The 13,650-nt window shown below is 40.3% G+C and overlaps 1 protein-coding gene across 1 annotated transcript in view; it reads left to right on the forward strand.

The window, feature by feature from the left end:
- Nucleotides 1–13,650, forward strand: part of LOC114612323 (calcium-binding mitochondrial carrier protein SCaMC-1-like) — a 45,684-nt gene that overhangs the window by 1,561 nt on the left and 30,473 nt on the right. The window contains 2 exon segments of the mRNA XM_028757281.1: nucleotides 4,664–4,790; nucleotides 12,959–13,046. Coding sequence (XP_028613114.1) covers nucleotides 4,664–4,790; nucleotides 12,959–13,046 — 215 coding nt within the window.

The raw sequence follows: 13,650 nt of genomic DNA on the forward strand, positions 1-13,650 counted from the left end.
TTCTTCTTCTTCTTCTTCTTCTTCTTCTTCTTCTTCTTCTTCTTCTTTTGGTTCCAAGGTCATTGTTTATTTCTATTGTTGCTTAATGAATAAATATAAATATATTCTTTGATTACTAGGTCATAATGAATACTCCCAAAGTTTTCTCTTTTTTTGAGGTTTATTTTTTTGGATGTTTTATTTACATTTCATATGTTGTCCCCTTACCCCATCCCCCACCCACCCGGGAACCCCCTATCCCCTCTCCCCTCCTCCTTCTTCTCTGTGGATGTAACCCCTACCTACCCCCCGACTCTCACCTCCCCACCCTCAAAATTCCCACCCCCTGGGGCATCCAGCCTTCGTGAGATCAAGGATCTCTTCTTCCACCTATGCCCAGTAGGGCCCTCCACTCTTACGTATTCAGCTGAAGCCCTGGATCCCTCCCTAAGTGCTCCCTGACCTCAAGCTGTAGGCTGCTTCTTTGGTTAACAGTTTGCAGTTCAGTTTAATGAAGTCCTATTTGTCAGTCTTTGGCCCAGTTTCCTTCATGAGGGATTCTATTCAGAAAGTCTGACTCTAGCCTGTAGCCTTAAGTATGCTCTCTACTGTGTCTTCTAGAAGTTTCAGTTTCATATCTAACATTGAGATCTTTGATTCATTTGGAACTGCTTTGTGTGCAAGGTAAGAGATAAAGATCAAATCAAATTATTCAGATAGATATCTTTTGGAAGTATTGCTTCCTGGAAGCAGGAAAACCTCGTTCTGCAGAGCTTAAAACCAAGTAAGCAGTAGATACAGGCCTCCTACAGGCCTTGCAGACTGATCAAGTATCTTAGTATCCTGATGTCAGCTTCTAACAACGTAGTCTTCTGCACATTAGCCCTATAACCCGCTGCCAGAAACATTCCCAAGCCTGCAATCATGTCAGAACATGCTGAGCTGTTGCTCTTCCCACTCAGTTATCTGAAATTAAGCTAAGTGCTCTTATTCAAGGAAGTTACATCATGTCCAAGCAATGAGCAGCTGAATGCTTCATATGATTTTAACCTAAAGGCTGTTAAGGTCTTCTACTTGGTAACTTCTAAATATCTGATCAAGGCATTAATTTACAACATTTTACTGTAATAATGCATTTCAGGGTAATTTTGCATGCTTGGATAGCTGTTGGCTCAATAGCATTTGACCCACGACTGTACAGAAATCACAGAGCCCTGAGGGGAACAGAATGGAGACCCTAGACTGGCACTGTGTGGTTTTCTGCTTGCTACTAGAATGTACAATGAGTCCCTGGTCCCAAGTTCTTCATAATCCTTAATTCCTTGTATTGTGTGCTTGAGGATGGAGTCCATTCATCTGGCCTGTATATTTTTGTATTTTGTCGTGGTTATACACCTGATACTTAGTTTAGCTATGACTCTGGAATGGCCAAGTGATGATTTGGTAAGTAGAGCTTTTTGCATGGTCTCTGCTAATTGTCTGAGCTGCTAACTTTGTTCATATGCTGGGTAGTGCTTCTAGAGTGGCTTCTAGTCTGATTGCATCATAGGAAAAAAAATGTGTGTGTGTGTGTGTGTGTGTGTGTGTGTGTGTATTCTCCAGAAAAGAAATTTGACGACAATTGGACAATCTTAGACTGTTAGGATGAGTCACTTCTCAAGACAGGTGAGACCAGAGATTATGTTTCCTAGAAATGTACCACTGAGTATTGTCTTTCTGTCAAACTAGAACTGTAGATTTGGGCTTTTGGCTTAGTCTTTGTTTGATATAATAGGTAAAGGAAATTGAGTTACTATGCTTTTTCAAAATATGTGTATATTGGACTCTCCTTGCCTGGATCATTTGACAGGCATTTTGGATCAGTGGAGCTACTCCTTGCCTTTCTGGGTCCAGCAAATCATATCTCTACGATCTCTATGCTTCTTTGTAATAGATGGAGGTGAGCATCTCCTTGTCTGGATAATTATTGTTGGGGTGTGACCTGCAGCTACATGCATAAAGTAGTATTTATGTAGCGCTAACTCTCAATCTGTGGGTAGCAAAGTATCTTGCATATTGGATCTTTACATAAGATTCATAATAGTAGCAAAACTATAGTTATGAAGTAACTATAATTTTATAGTTTGGGTCACCACAACATGAGGAACTGAATTAAAGGGTCGTTGTAGGGAAGGTTGAGAACCACTGATGTAGATTCAAATTAAGTTTCATACTGTGTTTCTGAGGGCAGCCAGCTCAGTTTTATAAGTGGTCATAAAGTTGGCTAATGTCTCTGATTTGGCACCAAGCTTGGCAGGAACAGAGAGATAATATCAAGATTTATGTATCAGTCACTATACTCTTTGACTTATTGCCCTTCTTCTGGTTTCTGTCTGACTGCAAGGAGTGAACTGTATTGCTACTCCCAGTGGCCCATGTGCAATAAGACTTGACTGGGCCTCTCAGCAACTGTGTTAGAATATTAGGGAAGCTGAGTGGCTGCCTCTGGTTGTCTTTTGTCTTGTAGGAGCTTGGGCCTGAAGAGATTCTGTCTGGCCTTGTACTGACTTCAGAGAGTAGGGAGAGGCATCATGCTTGAAGTGAGACTGTTGTTCTCGCTTTTATTATTCAGTTCTGCCAATTATCAGGGTGGTTTCTGGCTTGATTTTAAATCTTAGGGATCTCAAAAGGTGTTCTGTTCTTTGTATGATCACTAGTTATGCTTTCTGGTATGTGTACCTCTGGTGGAGGGGAGCTTAAGACTTTTTATTCTGTGATATTGTTAATATCACCCCCCAAAAATGAAACTTATATATCTCTGCCATAGGTGGAAATCTAGTAGATTATAAATAACCATAAAATGAGCATTTTAAAAGTTAATATTGTAAAACTCTGTTTAAATACTCTATTACCTGGTGAAGTTGAGTCTTCCACTCTGATGTGTTTTTCTTTAAGAAGTTGGCAAGTTTTGAGGCAGACATTCCCATGATATAATCAGGAATGAATAATGCTTGAAACAAAGACTCATTTTCTCAAACTGTGATTCAATGTTGTTTAATGCTGTTTTCATGTGAGCTCTTTATATGTCCTACTTATTGGGAAGCAACCACTTGAACCATTAATTTGAGATAGCTTTTGCAGCATATAAATCTCCTCAGGATTTCTCCCCTCTTTAACTCATCTTCCATTTTCCCTTCATGCACTTTTGTTTTCAGCAAATCAGATAAAGATGAAATGAACTCAGATCCATAACTTGCTTAGAACTAAGCACTCAGGAAGTCTTGATTGTTATTATTGCCATTTTTATTGCTGTATTTTTATAATTAACACCCCTTCTACTGCCATGCAGACATTTCACATATTATTGAAGTGCCCACTCTTGTTTTTCTGTCTAGCACATGTTTTTCCTTGTGAATTCAGGCTCAAGCAGGCTTCCTTTATGAAGCCTCTCTTGAATCTTTCAGCATTTTTACCTCATTAATTATCTGAAAGCTTAATTTCAGATAGAAAGGAATTACCTTGAATTCATAGCATTATTACACCTAACATACTGCCTTTGGTATATGTATCATCTCTAGTAGTTTATAATTTGATTCATATTAGAGACTAACTTTTTGCCTTTTTGGTCCCAACAGTGTGTGGTGTGTAGTTTGTGGTATACAGTGTGTGTTATGTACTATGCAGTGTATGGTGTGTACCATGCACAGTGTGTGTGATGTGCAGTGTGTGGTGTTCAGTGTGCAGTATGTGTTGTATGCAGTGCTATGCAGTGTGCAGTGTGCAATATGCAGTGTGTGGTGTGTGCTATGTAGTGTGTGGTGTGCAGTGTGGTGTGTGCTATGCAGTGTGTGGTGTGCAGTGTGATGTGTGCTATGCAGTGTGTGGTGTGTAGTGTGGTGTGTGCTATGCAGTGTGCAGTGTGTGGTGTGTGCAGACCTATTCAGTATTCAGTGTGTGCTATGCAGTGTGCAGTCTATCTATGTTGTCTATGGTATGTGCAGTGTCCAGTGTGTGCTGTGCAGTGTGATCCAGTTTTAGCTCATAACATTTATTTTCAAACTCAATAAATAATAAGTATGACTTATCTAGTCTATTAAAAGCCTCTATATTTCATACTTTATGCTAGATTTTGATGGTACAAAAATGAATAATATATAGCTAATGAGGTAAGAGTCTGCTGGGCTTGGAATATACAACATATTTTTACATATGTTTTTGAAGGATTTATTTATTTTTACATGTATAAGTATTTTGCCTCACTTATGTAAGTGCACTGGGCTTGTGTCTAGTGCCTGTGGAGTCCAGAGAGGGTGTTAGATTCCTTTAAACTGGAGCAACAGGTAGCTGAAAGCTGCCATCTTGGTGCTGGGAACTGAACCCAAGTTTCCTGGAAGAGCAGCAAGTGTTCTTAACTGCTGAGCTGTCTTTTCAGACCTATAGTGTTAATTTTTTTCATGTTAAAAAAGCTTAAGGACTTAGTGAGACTTGAACATAGATAATTACTTCACAAGGCTAGGCCTCAAACCATTCATCAGGGGAATATATTAGAATTTTATGTTTATCACATTTAGTGGACAGATGTTTGTCTCTGACAGAAGAGGCTATATATCTTACTATCTTTAAGCCCTAATGTTAACATGTACTAATGTTAACATGACATAGTGGCTCTACATATGACTGTTGCAATGAGTTTCTTCTCTTGTAGGAAATTTTTAAGAATGCAGATTCCAATGCTGATTCAGGACTGGACTTTGGAGAATTTGTGCAGTACCTTCAAGACCATGAGAAGAAAATGAAACTGGCATTCAAGAGTCTGGACAAAAATAATGATGGTGTGTGTATGTTTCATCCACAGCTCGATGTGACTAAGTGCTAGCACTGACGAGTACTTTTTCTGTCTGTCATTTGCTCCTACTGTCAGATCCAATTTATTATCTAGAATAATTTTTAAATTATTGAGAATAATATAATAGATGTCCTTGGGTTTCTATTGCTGTGATAAAACACAACCAAAAGCAACTTGGGGAGCAGAGTTTATTTCTTCTTATACTAGTAGGTAACAGTTGATCACTGAGGAAGTCTGGGCAGGAATAGAAGCAGATGCCACAGAAGAGCGCTGCTTGTGGGCTTGTTCCCCTGGCTTGTTCAGTTTGCTTTCTTATATACCCCAGGATGACCGGCCCACAGACAGTCCTGCCTACAGTAGGTTCATCCCTTCCTCATCAATAATTAATCAAGAAAATACCCCAGAGGCTTGTCTACAGGCATATATTGTGGGGGCATTTTCTCAATTGAGGTTTTCTTTTCTCAGATGTCTCTGGTTTGTGTCAAGTTGACAAAAAACTAGCCAGCAATAGGTATTATAATTTCCCTGAATCATATGTGCATGTATATATGTATATGATTTGTTTGTTTGCTCTGAGACTTAGGCTTATACTAATGACTAAAACCTATGTACTGGACAGTTATGGAAACCATAATTACTAGTGAAGTGTGCCAGGGTTAGCATGGCATGGTGGCTTTCTGTATGATTATTGAGATGAGTTCCTTCACTTTTCTAGGAAATTCTTGGTGCTGTAAATCACACTTTGTAGCTCTGGCTGGCCTGGAACTTGCTATGTAGATCAAGCTGGCCTCAAACTCAGAGAGATCTCCCTGCCTCGGCTTCCTGAGTACTGGGATAAAGGTATGCACCATCATGTCTGGCACATTAAAACACACACACACACACACACACACACACACACACACACACACACACGTATATAATGAGTATTTTGCCTGAATTGTATGTCTGTGTACCACATGTGTGGCAGGTACTCATGGAAGCCAAAAGAGGTCATTGGATTCCCCAGGATTGGATTTATAAACAGTCATGAGCTGCCACAAGGGTGCAGGAATTCTGGGTCCTTTGGAAGAGCAGCCAGTGCTCTTAACCACTGAATCATCTTTCTAGTCCAGTGGTTCTCAACCTTCCTTATGCTGTAACTCTTTAATACAGTTTCTTATGTTGTGGTGACCCCAAACGATAAAATTATTTTCATTGCTACATCATAGCTATAATTTTGCTACTGTTGAGATTCACAATGTAAAAGTCTGTGTTTTTCAGTGGTCTTAGGCGACCCCTGTGAAAAGGTTGTTTGAGCCCCAAAGGGGTTGTGACCCACAGGTTGAAAACCATTGCTCTAGCCCCTCTCAAAATTTAATTATTTACATTTTAAGACAGAGTCTCACTGTGTAGCCCTGGCTGGCCTGAAATTCACTAGGCAGACAGTCTGGCCTCAAATTTATAGAGATCCATCTTCCTCTGATTCTTCAATGCTGGAATTAAAGGCATGCACCACCACATCTGATACCTTATATTTTTAATAAAAATCAGTTTTGCAGAGGTATCCTCTGAATTTAAAGCTTTGTGTATTGGGTAGTTCTTCTATTTATTTTGTAATAAATGGAAAATTTGGTGTGGAAGTTTAAAAAGTGACATTTGTGGGCTGGCAGCATGGCTTTGTGGGTAGAAGTACTTCCTCACAAGCCAGGTAGTCTGAGTTGTCCTCTGAAACTTAACATAACAGTACAAGGAGAAAGCCACTCTTGAAAGTTGTCCTTGGACTTCACAAGTGTCCTATGACACATGTGCCTGACACCCCACCTCTCTCTGTCTTTCTCCCTCTCTCAAAAATGACAATCTTGATGATTTTGAAAATATATTTATATCAGGAAATTTAGTTAATACAAACTTCTGAAAGGAAATAAAAACTGCTTAGAATCCTGCTCTTAAGTGTTTTTCTCATTGCCAAGATGAAATACTTTGACAAAATGAGGCCAGGAAGCCCACCCACCCTCCAACCCGAAGTGTTGCTTTTGCTCTTGTCTACCAGAAATTGATGGTGAGAGTATTGCTGAAGACACGCCACTCTGTGGTCACAGAACATGGAGAAATCAAGCTGGTGTTGACCTGGGACCCCCTCCTGGCTAGCTTTCATAGTTTAAGAAGGTATGCTGCAGGTTTCGGGGGGGGGACAAAAACCAACTCAGCGGTGACCTTTGAGAGCTACAGTAATGATTGGTCAGGCATGATACATACATTGATGTAATAATATCATGAATGTTACAGGGTGAACTGCTTCCTCGTTGGATTTTAGGCCTGGGGCAAAGGAGAGAAGCCGTATTTGGTAACTGTAGACCTGTTGGAGAGCTGGTGGTCGGGAGATCGTAGGGTCTCACGGGGAGTCCATTATGGTTTTCCTAAGTCAACATGTGGTCACCCCCGCTTTCAAAATACACATTTACATCCAAAGATGAGTGGTGCTCTCTGCCTTTGTCAGAGAAGCCTTTCTTATTGTAGTGGGCTGTGGTCAATGCAGACTCATAACTGGTTGAATTGCCAAGAATAAGGGCTGGTGTAATGTTGGCTGTTAGTAGGTCCTCTGTGTTATCTGCTCCAAGACTCAAGGGAACATCGTGGGAGACATAAGCATAAAGAATGGAAAAACTGGAGGATGACGAGATGTGTAGAATGACATTGTCGTTACACTCGTGAACTCACAATCACTGTGGTTACCTGCAAAAGAGCTGTACTTGATTGGGCCTGCCAACCTTTCATCACGAGGTCCCACCCCTCCTTTAGGGATGGACTATGAGCAGTTGATGGTGGCGAAGGGAAGGTGTCACTGTTGTAAGTAATTTCTGACAAGCTGCCCATGCTCCAGAAAATAACCTCCTACTCAGTCCCACAAAAAAACCCCAATTAAAAAGACATGGAAATAGCGGAGGAAGTTTGGGGAAGATAAAGGTTTCACTGGGAGATGGGGGATTGTAGAGGGTATAATGAGGTGTCAAAGTTACTAAAGTGTATTATGTGTGTATAGGAAAGAGAACCGACCAAAGCAACTGAAGGGATAAAAGGCTTATTGTGATTTATGGTTACAAGGAGCAGCCCATCCTGGTGGGGATCTCAAATTGGCGGGAGCTTGAAGCAGCTGGGTGACTCAGAGAGGTGATCTTTGAATGTGATCTCTTGCCAGAACAGTGTTGCCAGTGTTGCTGGATTAAAATTCCTCTACATACAATGTTTCTAGTATCCCTGTTGTAGTGATTAATCTTGGTTATCAACTGGAATCAATTTGTAGTCTAAGAGATACACCTCTGGGCAAGTCTGTGAGGGTAGTTTTTGGAAGGATTAACTGAGGGTGGGGTGGGGGAATGGGTGTGTGGTGTGTGGGGCGGGCTGGTGTGTGAGTAGACAGACTGGGGTAGGGAGACACTCCCCCAGCGTGGAGAGCATTCTTCAGCAATGTCCCAATTAAGCAGAGGTCTGAGGTAAATGTAGCTCTATTTTTGACTGCGAACTTTTACTCCTTACTTGTGAATTCATCTACTCTTGTCACTGCCTCAGAGACTAAGCATCTCTGAAGTTTTCAGCCTCTCCAGCATACAGACAACCTGTTTGACTACTCAGCCCATGTAGCGTGAAATATTAAAAAAGCAATCTACACTAAGCTGTCAGTGCACCGGTGAGCTGTTCTCATCTCGTGGAGCCTCTCTGACCTGGAGCTCTGAAATCTCTCCACCCACACTAAGTTCCCACACTAAGTTCCCACTGGTGGGTCGCTGCCACACCAGCTCCATGCTTCCAAATTCCCATGGTCTTTTGGGGTGCACTTCTTGCAAACCCACACTTTGCCTCCTTTGAGTCGCTGCATGAAGGAAAACACCACACAGAGTTAGTTCAGAATCAACAGGTAACTCAATCGCTGGGCACAGCAACTAACATTCTAATTTTATAAGTTATACTAAATATAACCCCTCTTGTGGTGAGGCTTGGTGGATCTGCCATCTAAACCAGGGCCTCTTATTAGCTACATTTTGGCCTCCGCTTGCCTCCTGTCCAAAAGCCTGTATCTCTTCCTTCCCCTCTTTGTCTCTCTGACCTGGAAGTCCTGCCTACTCCTTGCCCAGTGATTAGTTCCCTGAAATCTTTACTCATTAGGGAAGGTTCTGACACAAGCCCATATACTGTAAACCAATGTAATGGGTCCACTCTGTAATATATGTCCATCCCATCAGTTTTGTTCCTTTATAGAACCTTAAGTAATATATCTATTGATACACCTTAGTAGTAGAAAAATGCTCCTGAGGTAAATAAGTTTCATATCAAGGAGAACTTCCCAAGTTGATATATTAGTATCATCCTAGGTCTTGACAAGTCAAGCTGGAATATTAAAGCTCAGTCTCAGCCTTCAGAAATCATTCGAGAAGCATTACCATTTGTCTTCTACTGGCTTCATTGCTTTGAGTAACTAGGCTGTAGCAGTAGATATAATTATCATCAGGATACTACCTACCATGCAGAGTTGCTCGGACCCTGGCAACCCATCAAAGGTGCTGCCTTGGTTGAGCTGCCTGCTTTGTGTTGCCATCTTACTCCCTGTCACTGTGCCTGTCGTGGTCATTCCCTTTGTGTAGAGTTTGACCAGGGTAGTTGAAAGTGAGAAAGAGAATACTGCACTTGTTATGGGCTGAGTTGTGTTCTTTACAATACTTCATTTTATTCTGCTTATAACCCTTCAGGTAACATATATTTAGCACAATGTAATATACTTTATAGAAGTAGCAAGTGCTAACTGTATTATTGGAGTTCCTAATATAAAAATTTCAAAAATATGAATACTTTTATACAAAATTGCCAAGTCCTTTAGGAGTTTATCAATCTTTGAACTAGATTACATTTAGCATAGAGATTGTGCTGGGTAATAGGCCAAGTTGACACAAGCTAAAGTCATCTGAGGAGGAACCTCAACTGAGAATATGCACTTATAAGATGGGGCTGCAGTCAGGTTTGCAGGGCGTTTTCCTAATAAGTGATTGATGGGAAAGGACCTAGCCCATGGTGGGTGGTGCCATCCATGGACTGGCGGTCTTGGGTTCTGTAAGAAAGCAGGCTGAACAAACCATGAGGAACAAGTCAGTAAACAACACTTCTTTATGGCCTCTGCATCAGCTCTTGACTCCAGGTTCCTGCTCTGCTTGGGTTCCTGCCCTCACTGCTTTTGAGAGTGAACTATGACATGGAACTGTGAGTGAAATAAGCCTTTCCTCCCCAAGTTGCTTTTGATCATGGTGCTTCATCACAGCAACAATAACCCCAGTGAAGATAGTGATTTACATAGCAGATCAACAATTTAAAAATTATTGAACTTAACAGATGAGCATTTGTTAAGTAAAGAGGTATCATTTGAAGAAACATTGGTTCATAGGCTAGTGCACTCCCTTGTCTGCAGCTTGGGACACCTGAGCCATAAAAAAATGTGACTCTGTGTGAAAAAGTGCCTTTGTTGATGGATTAATACCTCACATGTACATAGTTTCTCACATATAATTTCTATAAATGGTTTATGCAAATGAAAAGTATGACTAAATTTATGGTGATATTTTGATGTATTTTTAAGTCAGGAGTCACTAAAGTTGATATAAAGAATGACATATGTACATATATCAGAAATATATATACATGTATCAGAAATATGTATACACAGGTATATATAATATATATATCAGGAATTATCAGGGCCAGTAAGATGGCTCAATGGGGAAAGGTGCTTGCTCTGCAAGTCTGACAACTTGAGTTTGATCCCTGATTCTACAGTGAAAGAATAGAACTGATTCTTGAAACTTGTCTTTTGACTTTACATACACACTGTGGCACTTGGGTATGCCTATGAACTGCAACAATGACCAGCATGGCACAGTAACCTTAAGGCTACAATAGTGACACATATACCTTGGCGGTAAGCAATAACTCTCTTATTGGACTTAAGACCTGCTCAAAAAAAAAAAAAAGAGAGAAATCATGATTGGCACTGGAAACCTAGCCAACTGACAAAGGCTAGTGAAGTCATGGATTCTGGAAAAAACCTACAACTGCAACTTTACTAACTAGCATGATCTCTAGTTATACTCTAAATATTTGTCCTTATACTCACAGATAAGTGTAGTCTTTACTCCTCATCAAGGACATTTTTCTTTGCAACAGATGGAGACCATTACAGAAGATCACATGCAGAGCTGTGGAGTCAAGTCGCAACTGCTAACATCTGCAACACAACTGCACCTAAGATTCAGGGGTCATTACTGAAGAGAGGGCAGGAAGTTATACCTATGAAGTCTCACCAACATGGCTGCTAAACAAGGATAACACCCTTAGACATACTAATGTGGAAGGAGGAAAAGACGTCTCAAGAAAGCTCAACCTTAGACAAAGGGTTACAGGCATCCAAGGCATCCTGAAAGCTAGATAAATAGTCTTCCACAGGGAAGAGCATACCAGTTGGTTTTCCAGTACCAAATGGTCAGTCTTAAAACACACATACAAGTAATGTTCCATGGACTTCTCAGGGAAGAGCATACCAGTTGGTTGTCCAGTACCAGATGGTCAGTCTTAAAACATACATACAAGTAACGCTTCATGGACTTCTCAGGTTGTATTTATATATTTAAGACCATATACATATAAATATAAAATATAAATGAGTAAACACACTCAATACATCACAACAATTAAAAAGAGACCATGTAGTTGAGAGAAGGGGAAGTGTATAGGAGGGGTTGGAGGGACAAAAAGGAAGGGTGAAATGATATAGTTATATTACAATCATAGAAAATAGAAAAAGAAGGGGCTGAACAGTTGGCTCAGTGGTTTAGAGCTGCACTTGAAAAGGATCCTGGTTCAACTCCCAGCATCCATATGGTGGCTCTCAACTCCCTGTAACTCCAGTTTCAGAGGGTCTGACACCCTTACACAGACAAATATGCAGGCAAGACACCAATGCATATAAAAATAAGGATCAATAAATAATTAAAATAAAAAAATAGGAAGATATATAATAAAAGTAAAAAGAATCTGATTTTTTTTTAAATTTGAAAAATGATGTATTACAGTTGTGTTTTAGAGTTTGAGAAGAATATGGAATTTTTAATTTTCCCTTCACAACATTGAGCAATGTGAAAGTGAACTACATAGTAGGCATATGTCTTAGGGCTTCATTGCTGTGAAGAGTCACTATGACTAAGCTAACTATTATAAAAGAAGACATCTAGTTGGGGCTGGCTTACAGTTTCAGACATGGTTCAGGAGAATGAGATGAGAGTTCTACATATTATTCTGAAGGCAGCCAGGAGGAGACTTGCTAGTTCTCTGGATGGACCTTAAGCATCGGACCTCAAAGCCTACACCCACAGTGACACACTTCCTCCAACAAGGCCACACCTCCTAATAGTGCCACTTCCTATGGGCCAAGTATATTCAAACTACCACAGCGCGTACACACACACACACACACACACACACACACACACACACGCATGCACACACATAATATATACATATATGACACACATACCTTGGTGAAAAACAACAGCTATTTTATTGGACTTAAGACCTACTCAACAAGAGAGAAATATATATAGTTATTTAATACAGTACATGTTTCTGTTAAAAGAGCTTGGTTGTATAAGGGTTTTGGATCTTTTACTTTATAAACAGAGTCCTTTATTCTTGTGCCCCTGAATCAGATTTTCACCACTAACTTTTTCAGCTCTTTTCAAATAGGTACAATAGTCAAATGTGTTATAATCTATAGTCCTCAGGGCCAGTTGGAAATTTAGAATTTAGAGTTTATAGAAATGCAGTGTACCTGTGATTTGTAATATTTCAAGTGGTGTCTGAGCCATGAGCTATTCATAAATATTTTTGTCCTGAAACATGAATGTTCACATCTGGACAAATAACTAGGTAAAGCAGTTCTTGTTTCAGTTTAAAGAGACTTCACTACCAAATATAAACTTGGTGCCAACATTTCAGAGTTTTTAAGCTTTGAATCATGAATTTGGGAACAAAGACCCACCAAACAAAGACTTTTCAATCCAGTATGGTCACATTCTAAGTATATTTTGCTTTGTCATTTTTTCAGACTCTTAGCTTGGTATTTTTCATGTTTTAAAGGTACGATAGATGCTTCAGAAGTAGTTGCTGCCGTGAGATCACTGGGAATCCACATTTCTCTCTCTCAGGCCAAGGACATCCTGAAAAGGTCAGCCCATGCTCTTGTCTTTGATAGCTTTGAGTTTTATAGTCTATGCCAGAAATTAACGGCGATACATGGATACATGTGGCATTTCGGGTGCTATCTCTCTTTTTGTAGAGAGTTTTTTAAAACATTCAGAAAGATTTACATTTATGAGATGGCTGAACATGTGTTTCTTTAGTCTGTGTTATATATTACCCATTTTTCTTCATTAATTCATCTGCATTCCTTCCTGTGGCAAACACATTAAAATTTTTTTCTCTTGGGGGTCTGAGGAAGATGGCTCAGTGCATAAAGTGCTTGTTGTGAAGCATTTGGCCTTGAGCTTGAGTCCCAGGATCAAGCCCCATGTCCTGCTTGCGCTCTCTCTCTCTCTCTCTCTCTCTCTCTCTCTCTCTGTGTGTGTGTGTGTGTGTACACATGACACAAGCTAAAGTTATCAGGAACCTCAACTGAGAAAAATTCCTACATTAGATTTCTTCTAGGCAGGTCAGTGGGGGCATTTTCTTCATTAACGATTGATGAAGGTGAGCTCATCCTCCTTAGGGGTGCACCCCTGGGTAGGTGGTCCTGAGTTGACCTTGGGTAGGTGGTCCTGAGTTGACCCTGG

Source organism: Grammomys surdaster, unplaced genomic scaffold (genome assembly GCF_004785775.1).
Source record: "Grammomys surdaster isolate TR1022 unplaced genomic scaffold, NIH_TR_1.0 126158, whole genome shotgun sequence".
NCBI classification, from domain to species: Eukaryota; Metazoa; Chordata; class Mammalia; order Rodentia; family Muridae; genus Grammomys; species Grammomys surdaster.